General features: G+C 43.4%; 1 protein-coding gene across 3 annotated transcripts in view; it reads right to left on the reverse strand.

The window, feature by feature from the left end:
* Window positions 1–9306: 9306 nt before the first annotated feature.
* The window catches only part of CARD11 (caspase recruitment domain family member 11), a 43159-nt gene continuing 33053 nt past the window's right edge, over window positions 9307–19412 (reverse strand). For all 3 annotated transcript variants that reach the window (XM_058850023.1, XM_058850021.1, XM_058850020.1), the window contains 11 exons: window positions 18743–18875; window positions 18058–18259; window positions 17489–17615; window positions 16167–16407; window positions 15659–15755; window positions 14503–14598; window positions 13428–13560; window positions 12712–12891; window positions 11432–11556; window positions 10491–10606; window positions 9307–9930 (listed from right to left, as the gene is read on the reverse strand). In XM_058850023.1, coding sequence (XP_058706006.1) covers window positions 9726–9930; window positions 10491–10606; window positions 11432–11556; window positions 12712–12891; window positions 13428–13560; window positions 14503–14598; window positions 15659–15755; window positions 16167–16407; window positions 17489–17615; window positions 18058–18259; window positions 18743–18875 — 1655 coding nt within the window. In that variant the 3' untranslated portion in view covers window positions 9307–9725. The remainder of the gene's footprint in view (window positions 9931–10490; window positions 10607–11431; window positions 11557–12711; window positions 12892–13427; window positions 13561–14502; window positions 14599–15658; window positions 15756–16166; window positions 16408–17488; window positions 17616–18057; window positions 18260–18742; window positions 18876–19412) is intronic.

Consider the following 19412-nt stretch of genomic DNA (forward strand, 5'->3'; position numbering starts at 1 on the left):
CTCCAGGTGTCTGAACTCAGTCCTGGTTAAATCCACCACCAGTGTCTGCACATTCCCCTCCCTCCCTCCTTCCTCACCCCCTCCCCTCACTCTCAGGCTGTGCTTGCAGATGTTAAATTCTCAGGCTGGTATTTCCTATCCCTTTATCTCACTGTGACCTTAAGTGTGACCTAAAAATGTTCCTGTCAATGGTATTATTTTCATTTTCACTTAACCTCTACTGGCCCAGTGGCCTATTTTACAATCATTCAATTACCCCCACTGCTGCTGGAAAAAAACCCAAAAAAACAGGGAGAAAATAATTATTTGGTGCAGCTCAAGGTCATTGACAGCAGGAGGACAGGGAGCCATCAGGCAAGGTCCAAGTCACTCAGGCACTGTTGGCCCAGTGACAAATGCATGGATGTACTTCAGAGAGGGGCCAGGACACAACTCAGCTCTAAAACCCCAAAGCTTCTGCTGGTGGAATAAAAGAAGCAGTTCTGCTATGAAGTAAAGAAAAAGGAGCAGTTCTCCTCAATGTCATGTGGCATATTCCCAAAAAGGATGATGTTGCACATCTCTGTGTGGACTCATTCTGCTGGGTGGTGACACAGGCATGAGTTTGCACATGCACACACTCAGTTACTCTGCCTAAGTTACAAAACAGCATCTCAGCAAGATAAAACTCGTGATAAGAAAGAAATTCCTGTCTGAAGGACTCTCACATTTCCTGTAACAGTGAAGAGTCCACGGAAACTTTCAACTCAGCTGACTGTCTGTGGTTTGTGTTTTGAACTTTATTAATGACACGTGCTACCACCTGAGAGCTGCCTCCTCATTCTTCAACTAGGCTAATTCTAAAATTAGTGTAGAAAACAAAGCCTTTGTTAAACATATATTCTCATCACCTCCCCACTCAACTGCATCTGACACCTACAGTTGCAGCCAACCATGAGTTTCCTCTTGTACTCACTGAATGGGGCAATTTCAGAGTAAATATAGTTCAAACACATAAATCTCTAGAGTGAAATCCCTGCTGTGCTGAAAATAGGAGCTTCACCACAGATTTTGATAGTTTTTCAGTCAGTTTTAAAGTTGCTTTTGGTCTCAGTGAGCCCTGTTACTGGCAAAGGGATGATTAATGTGATTTTACAACGTGTGCCACCCTGTGTCATCCTGCTGACCCACACGTCAGCTTCCATAAAGCACCACGGACCTCCTGACAGGAATCATCTGCTCTGCCCTCATGGCTTAGATGTGCTGGCTGGACACTGCAAGATCCAGCTTGTGAACAGTGACCTAAGACATTAGAGATGAGAGGAAGGAGCAGGGAAAAATCCCATCGTCACCGTCAGCTCCATTAATTTTACTGCAGGACAAAACCTCTCCCTGGTAGAACCTGCTCATCCCAGCCTAAGCACAGGTGCCTGTTCTGCAGGTCTGTCCCTTCCAGCTGCTTCAGCTCCAGCAGTGGTTCTGGCCAGTGTTGAGAATTTGTAAGGTGTCATCTTGGAGAGGTAATTTGTGCTCAGTATCCATGATTCTCATGGATTTCCCTAGGACTTTACCTGCAGCACTTCACACACTGGTGGAGTCTCATTATCACAGAATTTCCGTATGCTGTTTTATAGCAGAGCAGGTCATGGCTTAGTTGCTGGAAGAACCCACTGTTCTGACTATCACCACAGAAATAGAAAGAGCTGAAGAGAAGAGAAATTCAAATCCCTACCCCTACTGCACAGTGTAGTTCAATCTTCCCGAGGCACACAAAGTAAATAGTAGTAATAAAATGTGATAGGAAAATCAATTGGAACAAATGAAGCACTGTCTGTGCTGTATTCCAGCTCCTCCGTCCCATTGTTACCGCTTTGATTAATAAACAGCAATCTGATAATGAGCAAATCACCTCAGCACCAGGATATGGGGAAGCAAATGCTGCAGACAGGCCACGATGACAAAGCTAAATATTCCCAGAGTGTTCAGAAGGTGCTGGGCTGCTCCAGGAGGCCAGGTCAGAGACACCACGACCACCACAGGGCAGGCTCAGAGGGCAGAGATCTTTGGGAGAGGAGCTGTTGCAAGCCACTGGATTTGATGTTATGTTTATAAATGTGCACTTAGAACCAGGCATCAATTTTTCACATTCATTTAATAGAAGTTTACCCCACTGCCTTTCTCTAGGGTGCAAAAATGAAGGCAACGGCCCAAAATTGGTTCTTAAAACAGTATTTTAACAATACAGTAATGTTAGTATAAAGAACTCCAACTAGGTCAGAGCTGATATCCAGCTTAGTTTCTTTCTGGTGTGTATTTAGATGGAAAAGAAAGTTAATGGAATTGTGTCCGTTTCTGCCAGGAGTGAATCAGTTTAATTATGAGTTATTCTTTATTTCTTACTGTGTTTATTTCTTTCCTGCTCTTTCCAAATGTTCTTGTGGCCATGGTTGGAGATTGCCTCGTGCAGCTCTTCCTGAGCAGTGTCCTGATGTGCCCTGGTGCCTCCCTGAGCACTGTGTTAGGAGTTCTCTGACTGCTGCTGTTTGAGCAGGGGGTTGAACTTCAGCAAGTGGCAGTGCCTGTTTCTGTCTCCTTGCTGTTTTGCTAATGCCTTGGTAGATGCAATCACTGCAGGCTGTGCCAGAGATCCTTGTTAGTTCCTCACCTTTGTGAGCAAAAATTATCAGATTCACTGACATTTCAGACACAGAGATGAGGAGCAGTGTACATAATTGATGTGAGACCACTGGTTGCAGGGAATTTAAATCAGAAGTAGGGAGCTGTTGTCCAAAGAGCTGGATATATCCAGCACTTGTCATCAAGAAATAGTTCCAAGAGCCAGCTGCTGGCCATGAGGAGGCTTTTCTACCAATGTGTGAAAAAGAAATTATTGGGACAAGGGATAAAGGAGAAATCTTAGTTTTCAAGTGGAATTTTTCCAGATGCTAAGGTGTTAAAATGGCTATTTTGGCAGGATGGCTGCTATATCCGAGGGAGAGACACAAGGAATGGTAGCTATTACTGCTCAGATTGCTTTGCAGCAATTAATTCACATATCCTCTGAACACAGCAAGGGAAGCAAGCTACATCCCATGTCTCTTCCACATTCCATCCCAGCTCCACTACTTTGCTCTACTTCCCATTTTCCCTGCTCCAGCCCCAGTTCCTCATCCCTGGGATGGTGCCCCTCCCTTGTGCACAGGCTCCTGACAAGGCTGCAGTGGATCTCTCCCGTGTTTCATCAGAACCTCTCACCTGCAGGCTGCTCCTGCCTCGCTGATGGGACTGGGGGCTGCAGGTCCTTTCCTGCCTTGTCTTTTCCAAAGCATAATGGGGATCCTGTGAAAAAGCCACCTCTCCATCTTTGTCTTTCTGCATCTGCACTTTGGAAGAAAATCAATATTGCTGTTTGTTGCTAAATTGTCAGACAGCTTTTGATGCTAATATCTGATGAAGCAGACACACTGTTGTAGATAGTTACTCTCAAACAGGTTCTCTATCATCTACCATCTGCTTTTAAAAGGTCTTTTTTTCCCTTTTTTCCAGTGACTAATGATGCATTTAACCCCGGAGAGCCTCTGATCTGAACATCAGACAGTTTCTGCAGCAGAGGAACAGAAAAAAGGAGGTGGGGGAGGGAGGGTGGATGAGCTTCCTGTTGTTCTAACTTGGCTTACTGGTAGGGTTCTCAAATCAAACTAGAAATCTCACCACTTAAGGCAAACCCCCACTCAGATCCTTGATCCAGCTGCCAGATGGCCTCAGCCTCCTGTCCAGAGCTGTGAGACAGAGCAGTGCAGCCCAGGGGAGCCAGGCTGTGCCACTGGCCCCTGTGACAGGTGCCCTCAGCTCTGTCACCTCCTGCATCCTACAGAGACACTGACAACACCTTCTTCTTAAAGAAGTGATAGCCATCTCCAGTTCTACAGGTGAAATCTGCAGGGATGCCAGGCCTTCTGTTTGCTTCTGCAGCCTCAAAGTTTACAAGGAGAGAATGAAAAGTCCGTAAGAACGGCGCAGATTCCTCTGTGTTGGGGTCTGGGATTGTCCCTGAGGGTTTGACAGAGTTTAACAGAGATATCAAGTGTGATTTCTAAGAGCATGGAAGAATTCTGCAGTGTCTGAAATCCATGGATGAAATCTCATGCCACAGTCTTTCAGCACTGCCTTGGCTGGGTTTTGTTCCCAGGACAGAGCTGGGCAGAATGGTCAGCCCAGCTGCTGCAGGTACTCTGTGGGCAGGACTGGCACAGCAGGGTCACTGTCACTCCTGCCATGCCAGGAGGGTGTCCCAGGCAATGACTGTGCTGCCACCCAAGCTGCCAGTGCTCCAGAGCCCCTATTCACTGTGCCTGAACCAAAATTCACGCTGGATTTGGTCTCCAAAACCAAAAGGCACGTGGCCTTGATCATGCATGGGAGAGCCTCCTTTTTCTTCTGCAGCTGAGTCTGGAAAAGCAGGAGGTTTTCCTGGAATTGTTGGATTGAAATTTTCCTGGAATTGACACCCATTCCTGAGCCTTGAGCTGCTCTGGTGAGCAACCTCAGGGCTGCACACTCCGAATCAGCCCCTGTGGTACACAGGGTACACAGCAAGCAGCTCTGGAAACTGAGCAAGGGGAGGAAGGGGGGAGACAAAGTGACTTACAAGCAGAGAATCACAATCTCCTGTTTGATACTGTGTGTCTCTTTGTGAGGTTCTGTTCAATTCTCAGAGCTGAACAAGAGCAAAGGAGATGGAAACTGCACCAAAGGGGAACACATTGTCACGGTCTAAGCTGATTAAGGCTGAGTGACTTGGAATACACAATACAAATAACTGCAAAATCCTAGAATGCTGCTCTTCCAGAAGCCCTAAACTCCTGTGTCTTGCTTTTCCAGTCTCCAGGGAACAGTTTAACAACTGCTGCTTAGACAGCCCAGCCCAGGCAGGGCTGAAGAAGCTGCGAGCAGCTCCAGGGCTCAGCAGAGCCTGACTGCAGCCTTGTACTGAGCTCTCGAACCCTGGGCCATGAAAATAGCTTGGCACAAAGAATACAGAAACCTCTAACAGGTTTACAGGCATTTTTCCAGCTTTGGCATCTATCTCCACTTCAAGTTTGTAGGCACAAGTCTGCTTTGTGTGTGTTCCTACCCCCCTGCAAATTGTGCTGCCAGAGCTGTCTGTGCTGCAGCCGGACCGATTGACAGCTTTGCCTCCAGCCAGAATTCTGATTCAAAGGAATATCCAATTCTGTGTAATAAAGTTTGCATGAAATTTTTACCTGCAACAATTCCCCAATGTGCTGAACTGCATGATACTGACTTATACAATACATCATTTTAGCAGCAGAGTTAAACAAAATGCAAAGCCAGACTCAGTTTGATTTTTCTCCTGTGATCACAGATATTATACCACATGTGAGAGCTTTAAGGCATTACTTCCATTATTTTGTAGTATGCAAACATTAAATACAACAAGTGTTTCAATAAAATCAAATGTTTAAACATAGAGTTTAAAAAATATTTCACCTATAAAAATTAAAAATTAACCCCAAAAATGTTTTCAGATAAAAGAATGAAAGTATGTGAAATACTGAAAATGACTACTTCAGTATTATTGAAATACTTTAAATTTTTTAAAAATGAAATGTTAGAATGGAAGAATTTCCATAGACATTTGATTTAGATGAAAACATATTTTCTAACAGAACAATATTCCATTGAAAAAAATTCCAATTGCATTTTCTAGTGGGCAATTTTTCAATGACATTTTCAGAAGAACAATCTGCATGTGAAAAATTTTCCAACAAGCTCTTGTGAGCTCTTAAAGGCAAGAAGAAGTAGTTTTCAAATAATCCATTTTGAAAGGCAGTTATTATTCTATGTTTTACACCTCTTACAGTAAAAGCAGCAGACCAAACACAGCGCAATTTCCAAGCTTTCTGTTACCTCCTTTCTAACTTAAATTACAAATTGCTGAGAAATTTCCCCAGACTTATATTAAAAACCATGAGTGATTTTAAAATGGGGTGTGCTGTGAATGTTGCTTACCTCAGGTAGGGATCCACACCTGGGATCCACACATGGCAGCCAGGCTGGAGCTCTGGTGTCCAAGCAAAGCCTCCAGTTTCAACTCAAGTCTGCAGCTTGAATTTCCCTCTTTAGACTGATTTTGAGAATGCATCTGAATTTTTGGTGGTACCTGCAAGTCCAGTTTTTGACCCCAAATCTCAGATCAAGTGCTATCTAAAATACAGAAACAACCAAACAATAAATCAACATTAAACTTGTCCCATCTTTGATGAGATTGGGTGGAGAATCTGATTGAGGTTCCATTGTGACACTATTTACAGGGAACATTTACAACATTTCCAATTCTCATTTTGTTTTCTTAATTGCTGTTCCCAGTTTTTCAACCACACAACCCTTACTGAAGCTGGCTACGCCTGCTGAGCTTTTGTGCATGTGCTGAGCCCAGGTTTGTGTAACTGGGACGTGCATGTGAGGAGGGTGATACCTCACAAGGGAGATTTAGCAGAATGGGAAATACCACAATGATCTACAGCCCAAATTCTGACTCTGCACTTCAAATCTGCTGGTTCAGGACTTGGAACCCACACTGATTCAGGCACTCTGACATTCAGGGGAAATGATGGCCTCTTTTCAAGATCTGAATGTATTTCAGAAGGTGCAAGGGTTAATTTCCTTCAGTTGAGAGGGACAGTTCTTGGCTCCAGAGCAGAGGCACCTCCCAGCCAGTGTAAATGACAGCGGCCGCTTTGGGCTCCTTTTGCAGCGCCACCCCAGCTATGGATCTGCTCTTGGAGTTCACACCCAAAAGTCAAGAGGGAAGAGTTTTCAATGCTCTTCCACTGAGCCACAGAGAGATGGGGTTTGTGCAGGGTACAGCACTCAGCTGTGCCATGAACTGCACTGGACAGGGTCTGGTTGTTCTGCATCACAGGAGCAGACAACCACAATGCCCTGTAGTGTCTGCAGAGCTGGGAATTTACAGAGGCACTTGGACATGAAAAAAAGGTCCATTCCATGTATCCATTCCTCTCTTGTTTCACAGAAATAATTAGATCTCTTGTTCTCTGCCACTTTTCCCATAAGGTGGTTTAGCTGTCCTAAATTACAGATCAAAGAGCTAAATGCTAAAGGCCAGGCTAATTCTCTTGTTTCTGGCTGTAGTCTATGAAAGCCCCAGACAGTTCAGAGGGCAATTCATCTCACCCTTAGATAGCCATCTCCAGTAAGGCAGAGAAACAGCTCTTTGGAGGAGTATCTCTGCTCACTGCAAAGGAGCCTCCTCCAGAGTTTGGCATATGCCGTTCCTGTGCCGAAAGTGAAGCGGGACAAATCACATCTGCAGCTTTGTCCATGCAAAGAGGCATAAAGCTGTGGGGAGAGGAGATCACTGCAGAAACAACCCCAGCATTCTGAGACAGTCCATCCCCTCTGCCCCACCTGCCATCTGTTGCAGCCATTCCAGCAGATGGTAGTGATCCCTGTGGCACAGCCAGTGGCACACGGACATCCTCCACGCGCTGCCCGGTGAGCAGTCAGCTGCTGGCTCCTGGAGGCATCTGACGCTGACCTGGCTGAACTTTTTGCTGAAGCAGCTGAGAAATGTTCCTGCAGTCCCTCCCATTGCTCTGCTGTGGACTCAAAAGCTTTCACAAGAGGGGCAGGAACAAACCACGGGCAGCTGTTACACAAGGTTGCATTATCAGGACATTAGGAATGAATGCAAAATGCTCCTGGAAGGCTTAATTCTTCCAACTGATGCTTTCTGATTTCTGCTTGAGCTACATATTCTCTGAAGAATCATCCAATTTGTTCTATATATACCCCAACTGGTTGTTATTCTTTGCCCTGGAGGGAGTTGCAAATTGTGTGTGCAGCCTGTCCTTTTTGTAAAGAGATTGCACACAGAAGTATCCCCCTGCTTGCACAGTCCAAGCAGATGGCACTGGGCAGGTAAAGAGCTATTCTCTGAGAAATGCTAGCTATGAGCATTCTTTCAAACATTAATAACTTGAGAAACACAGCAGCAGCAATTAGATGTAAAGTGACATAAATTACTTCTCGAAGATTCCATTAGTTAAAAAATTATGTGCATAAAAGAGAAGAGCATAAAAGAAAAAAGAGCATAAAAGAAAAGTATAGTCCCACAAGCCAACATGAGCTGACCCAGTCTACCTGAGAGACACCCACAGCAGAAGTTTTTTGCAAAGGCAAGGGAGCAGCTAATCTAGTGAAGGCAACAAGGCCAGATGTTCTGTTTAGATTCTGATTGTTTTTTTATTGTGGGCTGCTGTATATCAGTCCACAGCACCAAGATGCGGGACTGGGAATGAATGCAGAAGGAAAGGAAATTTGTTATTAAATGCATCTTTAAAAGAGAGGGATATGGCAAGGAATGAGGGATCTAAGGACAATGGGATGGGCCACTCTTCATCTGTAGGTCAATTTTTATTGCATTTCAGATCAGCAATTGCGAGAGTCATTATATTCGGGTCAGTTTTATTGGATCAATTTGGCAATCTCAGTACAGCGTCTAATGTCGAGAGGAAAGATTTCAAAGACTCAAGAGATTTAGGAGTCTAAGTCACACTCATGAGCAGTGGAACTTAAACTCTCTGAGGACTTAAGTGCTTTTGAAAATGGGACATGGTCTCCTCAGCTCTACACACACTTCTGGAAGCATTATCCCACTTGGCCACAGCACAGCGTGGTGCCCGCTGGTCTCCTCGCTGTCAGTCATGGGTCAAGGACTGAGTGGTTCACAGCAATTACTGGCTTATGAAATTCTCCTTTCCTACTAAGAATAGTCCCTCCTGTTGAGAGCAGGCATGTTGGCAGGCAATGATGTGGTAGAGAAATATTTCAGTGAAGAAACAGAGAAACCTGTTGTCCGAAGAAGGCACTGTGGTATTTTCCGTGAGTAAAAAAAAATAATGTTAAAAACTGAGAGATATACAGATGAATGTGATGCAGAGGCAGGGATAAACTAAATGAAATGTTGGCAGATCTGGAAAGATCTGATGTGCCACTGGGACAGTGAAGTCTGTTTCCTGTAAGTACCAGGACTACAAAGGAAACCTGCAAACTGTTAAATAAAAATGGGGTTTCAAAAGGAAGAGAAAATTTTCATTTTAGTTAATGCCAGGAGGAATAGATATTTTCTTCTCTTTTGATTAAAATGACTGTGGAGAAACAGGGCTACAGAGCTGCTCTGGCCATCAGCAGTTGTGATGCTGCTGCTCCCAGCCAGCCTTCAGTTTCCTCAACTGGGTATGTTCAGAATCTCACCTCAGGGGGGTGAGGGGCACATCTCAATTCCACATCCTGGAGCCCAGTCCCTGTGCCTTATCCCTTTCAGATTCCACTTATTTGGTCTCATCAGAAGTTTTCAATGAGACAAAAGAGACCCACATTTTGAACATAATAAATTACCCCAAGCTCCCTCTCAAGATCTTTGTCCTCATGTGTTAAACAGGTGCTGTCCCTTAAGAAATGCCAGTGGATCAGGAATTGTGGTGGTGGCCCCACAGCCTGGATCTCAGCATCTGAGACTCTGGCTCTTCAACACAGCTCCAGTCCCATTCCAGACATGCATCCTGCCAGCAGGAAGTGTCCAGCCAGCAAGGGTGAAACAGGAGTGAGCTCTGGGCACCTAACCAGAGACTTCTGTCAAGCCCTGCTCCACCTGGATATGTCCTTTCCTCACCAAAGAGCTCCTTGTTACTTGGGGCTTTTTATAGCTGATCTTCATCTATCCAGACGGTTTTCCGCTGCTCTTCCCCGATCCTGTCCTTTATTGTCCGGATAAGATCCTCAATGCTGCTCCACACCTCTGCCTCCACAGAGGCATAAAGGCAAGGCAGTGCTTCCAGTTCTTTCTCCTTCAGGCGGCACATCCGTAAAAACTCATCCTCAGTCTCCGGCTTCGGCAGCAGTTTCCTGTATCAAATGAGCAGACCAAAAATAAATGTCTTGCATTTTAAGTTAATCCTGTAGTCCCAGCTGTCCCATCAAGAATTTATTTTCTTCTAACTACTTACAAGCAATAAAAGCAGTGAGGAATCTAGCTACTCCAGGTCTACCATCCCCTTACCTCCATGCTGCCCCCAAGGAGAAATATTTGCTATGGGGAAACAATTTAAGAGGATTGAATGGAAGGAGAGTGCAAGTGTTTACGAGCGCTCCTCTTCCAGCTTGCATTACCTTAAGAAATGCTGTGGGAGTGCTGAGCATGGAGAAAACCACATTTTCTTCTGTCTCATCCTCCCACAATGCTCATTGCCACCAGTGACAGTGAAGGAGTGCCAGATTTGGGGAATTCCTGCTTTCTCTGGTTGTTAGATTTCAGGGAGGAGTCATGGGAGGAAAGAGTGCACACAGAAGTAGCAGATGGAGAGGGATGAGGTTCTTTATTTCTCTCAGTGAGAACATTATAGGACTCAAGAATTATTCACTGAATAAGACGGAATATCAAATATGCAAAAGGTTTGACATGTTACCTGAACCTCTTGATGTTTTTCTCTGAGACTCTTATAAAGAGAACAATAGGATATATCTTGGCTTTGATTAAATCCTTCGTGCAGCTTATTCCAGCTTCCAGGAGACAATGCTTGTTCTAAAAACAAAGTCATAACAGTGTCACAAAGGAAAATTCATTGCTGTGGAATCTCAAGATAACGATACCTATCCCTTATGGGGTCATTTGGAAAGCACTCTATTTACCATTGTACTGATGTAAAACCTTTTAATCAAATATACATTTAAAGTCCAGCTCCTCCTACTGTTTTAAAACTAGTCAGTCAAATAACGGCTGAGCGTAACAGCTTTCTAAAAAGGTTTAAAATGGAAATGGATTGCTCTAAAGATGACGAGTATGATAAAATACCAGTTTTACATATAGACACAAACACACAGACTTGCTTTTTGCTCAGAAAGAACATCTACTGCAACTACTTGTGAGACAAAAAACCATCACTTTAATTCTCCTTTTTTTTTCATGCTGTGCATCAAATCTACTCTACTTGACATCAGATCTGTGTCTTGGGCATTGTAATCTTTGTTCTGTACACCCCTGTGTCTGGGTTTCAGGCTTTCCTTTCCTTTGTCTAGGTCCTTGTATCTCTTACTCTCTCGTGTATTCATATATACTTATGATATGAAAAAGAAATGAATAAAGGATGGAGCACAGAAAATGAAAGGATATTTAACTGCATCTATGTGGGTCATCAGAGGGAATGAGGGGGAATATAAAAGGATATGGCTGAGGATGGGAAAGAAAAGGAAAAGTAAGAGCACAAATAAAAACCATTTGGGGGAACAAATAAAAATCTGAGATTGAAGAAAGGCAGGAGAGAGAATGTGCAACTGTAAATTGGCCAGTCTGTTATCCAAGACATTGCAGAGAGGTTCACAGAGAAGGGACACAGAGCACTTTGAGCACCTTGAGAGCAACAGCCTCGATGTTGGCAGGTACAATACACTCGTATGTGTTCAGATTCTTCTCTCTGCTGAAGATGACTGTCTCTGTCCTTTGCTTCCTTAAGAACTCTTCCTTTGTTACAATATCTAGGAGGAGATGTGGATGGGGACAAAATCAAATTTACAGCAGCAGAACATATAGAAAAGTATCCAGTAGTATTTTACATGGGATGTGAGGATGGTTCAGGGAAGGAGGATGAGCAATGAATTGTCTTAACAGCTGCCTCATTTCTTCCATTGAATTCAATTAAAGCCTAATCTGATCACAGCTGAGCATCTCAGCTATATCCTGCACCAATGAGTCCTTGGGCAATTACTACAATGCTATGAAGGCATTAAATTAAAACAGTAAATACAATTCCAGCACCTAATGTTATATAGTAACTGTTCAGCAATGGAGGATGCTGAGAAGTGCTAAAAAAAGGTGGCCTCTTCAGTACAGGATCCTAAAATAAGGATTTAGTGTTCCAACATTTGTGTTTAAAGTTTCAAAAAAATTTGGCTTAGGTTGCAATGTGTGATACCAGCCCCCTTGTGAATTGCAGCTCTACATCAAAGCTTTTGTTTTATGTTGCAAGACAGGGGATATTTATTATAATACTTAACTTCTCAGTTTCTCTGTCTGGATGACTGTAAGGCTGCATACTATGCTGTGGGTATTCAATATTAGTGTAAAAATGAAACGTCAGCTCTGTTTAATGCTGGGTTGTATACAATCCTGCCCTGCAGCCATCACGGCACTGCATACTGCTTTAATAGTAAATACTTAGCATGGAAGAAAATCAGTCTTTCCAGTAGATCAAATGCACAATCTTCACAGCTTGGATGAGACAGAAACCTAAAGTCGCTCTAGGGAAGATATTCCTCATAATAGCAAATACTAGAAACAAATTAATCAAAATTTCACATTGCCTAGATATGCAGTATGCAAACAGTATGCAAACAGAAAGAGCACTCACAGCATTTCAGTCTCTGAGGGGCAGCCTAGCAACCACACAGCATACACATGGATAATATTTATAGACACAGAATCTCATAACCATGTGTACTGGCTGTCTCAAAAACATTCAAATATCCCAGATAGTCTCAAAAAGCAGGATTTACAGCTACACATCACTCTGATGTGACTTGAAGTACCTCAAGCAACTCTCGCATGTGCATTCCCCTACGTGTGCATGCATATATATGTTCATATTTCCAACACTGAGGGCTGACAGTCATGGCCCTCTCTTATCCCATTACCTGGCTTGCATATGTTGAATTCCAGGGCACCTCCAGAGTTGAGAAGCTTCTGCACCAAGGGCTTGGCCAGCATGGTGGGGGTGAACAGCACGGGGCGCCTGCGCTCGCAGTGGATGGGTCTCACCAAGCTATAAGGGATCAGACTGAGCTTCTTATCGATTTCACTCTCGGAATCCACATCTGAGCAAAGAACAAGACATTTATCCTCTGGGTTCTTCTCCATCAATATTTGGAGAAAAGAAAGGAGGCACACATGAACCAGAAATTGCATGGTTAGTCATACGTGGTCCTTCCCTTTCATTGGGGTTGTCTTTACTATACTCACAGCACTATGATGCCCAACCTAATACTAAATAATTCAACTGCCTTTTGCTTTCAAGAGATTATTTCTTAACCTCTTCAACTCAACATTTGCTTGGAGACTTTCTGCTTGTTAGCTTGACTTACTCCAAGTTAAATGTTTTGGAGCAAAAGGCAAGAAAGCACCTAGGAAGAACTGCCAGGCAAACAGGACATTTCAGTGTTCTAAAGCTGCCAGTGAAGGCTCAGTGCCCCAAGCACTTAGCAAAATCAGGTTTGGTTACAATTGCTGTTGAACTTTTGCAGAATGGACTACAAATGTAAGACCTGTGATATATTTTGCAGCCATGCTGCTCTGTAGATGTTTATGCAGGCCTTTGTGTCAGTGCTGTGTAAAAGCTATTTTAGATTTGTACCTTCCAGTTTATCAGGCAGCTGCTTCTTCCCTTCGGATGAGCTCAGTGCCAGGCCCGAGGGCCAGCCTGTGACAATGCGGACCCGCTCGTTGCTGTTCATTCGTTTGTATTTGTTCTCAGACCTACTGACAAACTGAACAGGTGAACAAAATAAGGAGAGATTTGAGCCTCATTTCTTGCATTATTTATACTCCCATGTATTCATCAGCTGACACTCATTACCGATGAGATCTGAATCATTTGTGTCTATCAAAGACAGGACTCCATGGATCTGTGGACTGAATTCTAAGACTCTTTAAATATCATAGATCTGTTTCAGAGCCTGTGTTAATCCCCTTTGGGGTTTGTTGTTTTGTTCTCTGCTCTTAAGAGGCATCTTTTCCCTTCACAAAGCTCCCTGCTACCACCAGCACAAGCACTGATGTGTACATCATGCCCAGAGTATGTGCACTAATGTATCACAGGTTATACGCAAACTGCCTCTTCTTTGCTCTACCAGAGAGACTTAAAAACTCCCAAATGGCATCTTTTTAACAGTCATTTTACACGAGAAATAGGGTTTGTGCTTTCCTTCCTCATCCACCCGCCAATTCCTCTATCCAAACATTAACTCCTCCTCTTGTGTATTTGCTAACCTTTCCCAAACACCTTTCTTCACAAAGCTTTATCTTGCACCCACACAGTCTCTGTCATGCTCAGAGTCACGGGCCCACAATTAAAGGACTATTTTCTGATGGAGCCCTGTCTCAGAGACTTGGAGATTTGATCCTGCCCATCGGATTTGTCTTTATGGTAAAAACAAAGCACATTTCAGCCTCTGATGGCAGATGTGTGGGATTCCTCAAGGTACATCCATAATGGGAGCCATGCTCTTTAAAACAAAGACCCCACATCACAACAGAAAATACAACCCATCCTTCTCCTTCATGCATTAAATCTCTTTTTGATAGGAATAAATTCCCATACAACCTCTAGGCCTGAGCTGGGATTTCTGGGTGAATTAGGATAGCCTGAGAATATCTACTGTTCAGATCCACTATTTCAGACATTGCACTGAGGATTTGAACTTTATTACCTGTAAAATCTGGCCCAAAAGAAAGCTTGCTCTGGATAGGCGAGGGCTGGTTTTTGTGTCGTTCTGCAGGGCAGGCTCCTCTGGCTGCAATGTATTCTAGTAAAAATAACATAGGAGTTTTTCTCCCTCCCCCTCTTTTTTGTATTTTTTTCAATCATAACATTTGAGAAACAAAAGAAGCCAAACCAGATACTTTATATTTCCAATAAAAGGGATAGTGATTTATACCTATCCCAAATACAGTGTTCTAAACAAACAGTGGACATTCCATGGCCTGTGCTGACAAACATTGCTTTTTTCACTGCTCTTCACATTCCTTTGTTCATAGACTGCTCTCCACATCTAAGAAAAAGATAATTTCTGCACCAAGGAAGAGCATGCACAGCTTTTGCTTTCACAAGCACCTCTGCCAGTGGTTTCTGTCCCTTTGATCAGTGGGGCTGGGAGCACAGAAGGAATGTGTGACACTTAACCTTGACTGAAATCAAGCACAAGCACTGTCTACCTGTCTCTGCAAAACTTAGCAGCATGAAAAGTCTCCCAGACTCTAAAAATAACTTACAGTAACTAATACACCAGGAAGGCAGTTTTAATTATGTACAAATGGAATTTGGGGGTCTAAAGAAAGAAAAATCAAATTGCTGTAATGATGGAAAATGAAAAATTAGAAGGGCTGTTGTGTGTGAAGGCCTGATAATCCCATTTCTCTCCACAGCATCCACACTAGAAGAGACAGGTCTTTCTGAAGTGGGACAACAGACTCTCTGGTTTAGAGGCTTATTCACAATAGGAGAGAAATAATTCTGATTATTAACTGCAAGGCCACAGCTTCTTCTTCACGTGTACATAAAGATGCATTAAACATTTACAGGCAAAGAAGCATGAGAAGTAAATGGAAAATAAAACACAGAACAGACTTTGGACTTTTAAAGTGTAGTCTCTCCTAGCTGGAAGGGTTAATAGAGAGCCAGAGCTGGGTTCATTCCCAGGGACAATATTATTTAAAGCAAACAGAAGGTGCCCATTGCCTGACACAATCAAAACCTACAGATAGTGTAAACAGGAATTTCTTTAAAATTATGATTAAAAATGAAAAATGAAAAACCAGCAGCAGGGGAGTATGAGGTGTTAAAAGGCTTTGTTTGTAGATATTTACCCGCAGTGCCCGAAGGGTGTTGTAGGAGTTTTCTGTCTCATCTTTGCTTCCTCTGTGCATCAACCGCTGCAGCTTCACCAAAAGGAGTTGCTGTGCTCTGAAAAAAAGGATGAAATCACACAGATCAAGATATTTTTGAAACCACTCACAAGAAAGCTGGACTGCAATGGGTCTGTGCCTACAGAAAAGATTAAATAGAAATAGCAGTGAGGACTGACTGAACCATGCAGTAAAAGCAGGAACGAAACAATACAAAGAACTGCAGTGCAGTTAAGGATTAAAGAATATCCATGGAATATTTGCATATGCTACTTTTTGAGCAACCCACTTTATTTTTTCAGGTAGCATCTGGAATCTCCATTCTTAAGTTTTATTGCTCATACTAAAATTTAACATCATACCCTATCTCAAAATTTAAGACATAGACACCTCTTTCCTTACAGCAGTAATTAAGTTCCCTGTTTCTAGATGCCTGTTCTCAGTGATGGTCACTCAGTGTCACTCTCACCTGCTGTAGCTGGGAATGGTCCCCATCTCCAGGTCCCTGTCAGTGAAGGGATCCACCCTGGCACACAGCCACTCACACCTGCCCTGGTACATGGTGTCGAGAATGTGGACGATCTCATCACATTTCACGGACAGGGAGCAGCAGTCCAGCTGGCTGGAGATGTTCAGGTTCAGGCGGATGTGAAAGGAGTCCCCCGAGGTGATGAGCCCTTCCTCCAGCTCCGACAGCAGCTTGCGGTACCCTGCAGCAGGGAGGGAAGGGGTGAGGCAGGACCCCACACTCTGCTCTTGCTGCATTCCCTCTGGGAGAAGCCACAGCACGAACTCCTGAGGTTCCTCTCAGAGAGGTTTGTACTTCCAGAGCGCTGCTTGCAGTAGCTCCAGCAAGATCCTGGGCCTGCAGCTCAGAGACACTGATGGGGCACTGACTCAGGGACAACCCAAGCTGCTGCTGTCAGCTCTGTGGGAATATTCTCATTATAATGCTACTTTTAGGTAACTCCATTCTCAGTACTCACCACATGACCTGTAGAACAGAGAACTCAGCAAAGACACAGACACAGCCATAGCTCTGCCCTCTAAGTACCATGTGAGTTCTGCTAGCAATTTTAATGACAAGCTATTCCCCTTATTATTAGCTCTAATTGGCACTCCCAGAATCTATAACATGCTTTAACTGCAGTTAAGTGATGCTCAAAAAATTGCAATAGTCTTTCCTACCACTGAAAACATCAAAGAAAATCAAAGGCATCACTTCCTGCGTGATCTATGCAGCTGAAATTCTCTAACCAACATAAAATCATGAATGCCCATTTATACACATCAGTAAAGAATGGATTTTGGAATGTAATTTTTGATCCATAACCTGAAATTATCATTATAGAGCCTGAACACTAAAATCAAATTCTGTTCGCCACACATGAACTCCAGATGTTAAAGATAAGATAAAGCCACAAAGGTAATAAACAGGGCAACTCCATCAGGTAAATGCTAAATCGACCAGCTGCATAAAGATCATTCAGCTTGCCACATTGTATTGCAGAAAACTGTACATAAAAATAAGCTAGAGCATGTTTCATGAGTCATGTTGCTATTGGCCACCATGTAAATTTTTCAGAATCCTGTTGACAAGCACATGTTGTTTTTTCCTCAGATACCAGGATAAAAGCTGAAGCAGTTCCACAGAGGAGCTGTAATTAACATCAGTGGCATGCTCCAGATTTATCCCAATATAAAGGATATGGTGGTCCTGTCATTCTCTTCCAGACAAGTTGCTATAAAAGCCCTGAGACTACTTGAGATAAGAAATATTTTTGGTCTTACCTTCATGATTTGATTTGTACTGGAGCGTTACTGGACCACTGCACCTCTGAATTGTCCAGTGAACTTCTTCCTTTGTGCAAGTATCCAAAGGAACACTTTGATTTTCCCCTTTAATGCAGCCCTCCAACTAGATATGAAAGACATATTACTCTCCAGTGCAGGTTCAATCTCTGAGTCAATTAAACCATTTTTTTAAAGTGCCATGATCTTTTTCTTATCAAACAATGTTTAATTGAACACTTTGTTATCAGGATGTATATTATATCCTAATTATATAATTCTTTTTCTCTCAAATTAGGAATGCTAGCAGTCAACAGAAATGCAGCACTTGGACAATCCCAGGCTTCCCTGGGAGTAAGAAGTGCAGGAATATAAATTGTGAGGGGGTATTTTTTCCCTCTTGGAGGCATTTAAACAGGAAAATGGTTTAGGAGCATTGGCAATGGAGGGAAAACTAAGTAAAGAGGAACTTGGCATAAACACTGTTGAATATGGCTCATGGGCTGCCAGGGACAGCACAGGTGGGTGGGCAGACCCCCAGTGCTGCTTGGTGACGATTTCATGCTCACCAGGAGGATCTGGTGTCCCTCCCGAAGGCCAGCTTTCTCTGCAGGGGAGCCTGTCTTGACAGAGCTGACGAAGCTGCCTTTGTCATTGCCCCCGAGCAGGGTGATCTCGGAGTTGAGGCTGTCCCCGTTGAGTGTCACGCGCTGGATCGTGTGACACGAGCTCCTGATGCGGCCCACGGATGTGACAGAGGGACGGAAGGGTCTGTGTCCGTGAGAGGAAGGCACAATTGGTTATCTCACTCTGAGTTAAATGCATGCAAGAGAAATGAGAGATATACAAATAAACTTCTAGCATTATCAAGCACTGGGATCTAAGGACTCCAAAAGAAATCCTCCTCGTTACTGCATCAGTTCTGGAGAAGAGCATCTGGATTGCTCCCAGTGCATCTCTGAAAACTCAGTGTATAACAGCTCTCCACTCAGCAAGCTCTTGCAGCAAGATAGCAAGATCACAAGGAGAAATTGAAGCCTTTAGAGCATTTTGTCTGCCTTGAAGTTTTTGAACTTTCAGGATGACCTTCACGGGTTTACAGTACATGAAAGGGCTCCAAGATAACGTTATACTGCTGCCACTATAATCACTTCTGCTGTTATAACTTCAGCAACTAATAAATAAATAGAGAGTTTCTACCACAGCACCCTTTCCTCTCAATCTCTAAGGGAAGTAAACTGGCATCTCAAATACCTTTCCAGTGAAAACTTTCTAAATATGGAGTTGACATGCTCAAGCTCATAGGCGTCCAGGCCTTCTGACTGATGAGAAGAAGAGGAAGAGTGCACTGAAGGAGCTCCATGTGACTGCCTGTCGTGACTGTCATCTGGAAAGAGTAACAAGAATTATAACAAGTCCTAGATAAAATGACAAAGATGGAAAAGGGGAAAATTAATTTTAATTCATCCCAGCCACAGCTGAAGTAGGAAATTCTTCTCACAGAGGTATGATTAATATCCACAGCATGTGTCACAAGGAATGCCACTCTCATAGAACAGTAAGTGGGAAGGGACCTCTGGAGACTGTCAAGTCAAAGGTCAGTGCAGGGTCAGCTCAAGGAGATTGCTCAGGACTTTGTCCAGCTGGGTTTTTGTATCTCCAAGGATGAAGAGTTTGACTAAAACTCTCTGGACAATCCTGTTCCAGTGTTTGACCACCCTCATGGTAACAAAACGAACCCTTTTCCCACTTAGCTCTTCAGGAGTGACTGCTTTCCCCTTCTCACTGACCCTTTTTTTCTTGATTTACTTTCAGGCTTTGTGTCCCATTTACTTAGAGCAGGGCTGATTATCTGGCAGTCTCTGTAGCTGGTTGATCATGTTGATCATGTATTAGCTCATAATTCAATTATACATGATATCCT

The sequence above is a fragment of the Poecile atricapillus genome, chromosome 14, assembly GCF_030490865.1.
Source record: "Poecile atricapillus isolate bPoeAtr1 chromosome 14, bPoeAtr1.hap1, whole genome shotgun sequence".
NCBI classification, from domain to species: Eukaryota; Metazoa; Chordata; class Aves; order Passeriformes; family Paridae; genus Poecile; species Poecile atricapillus.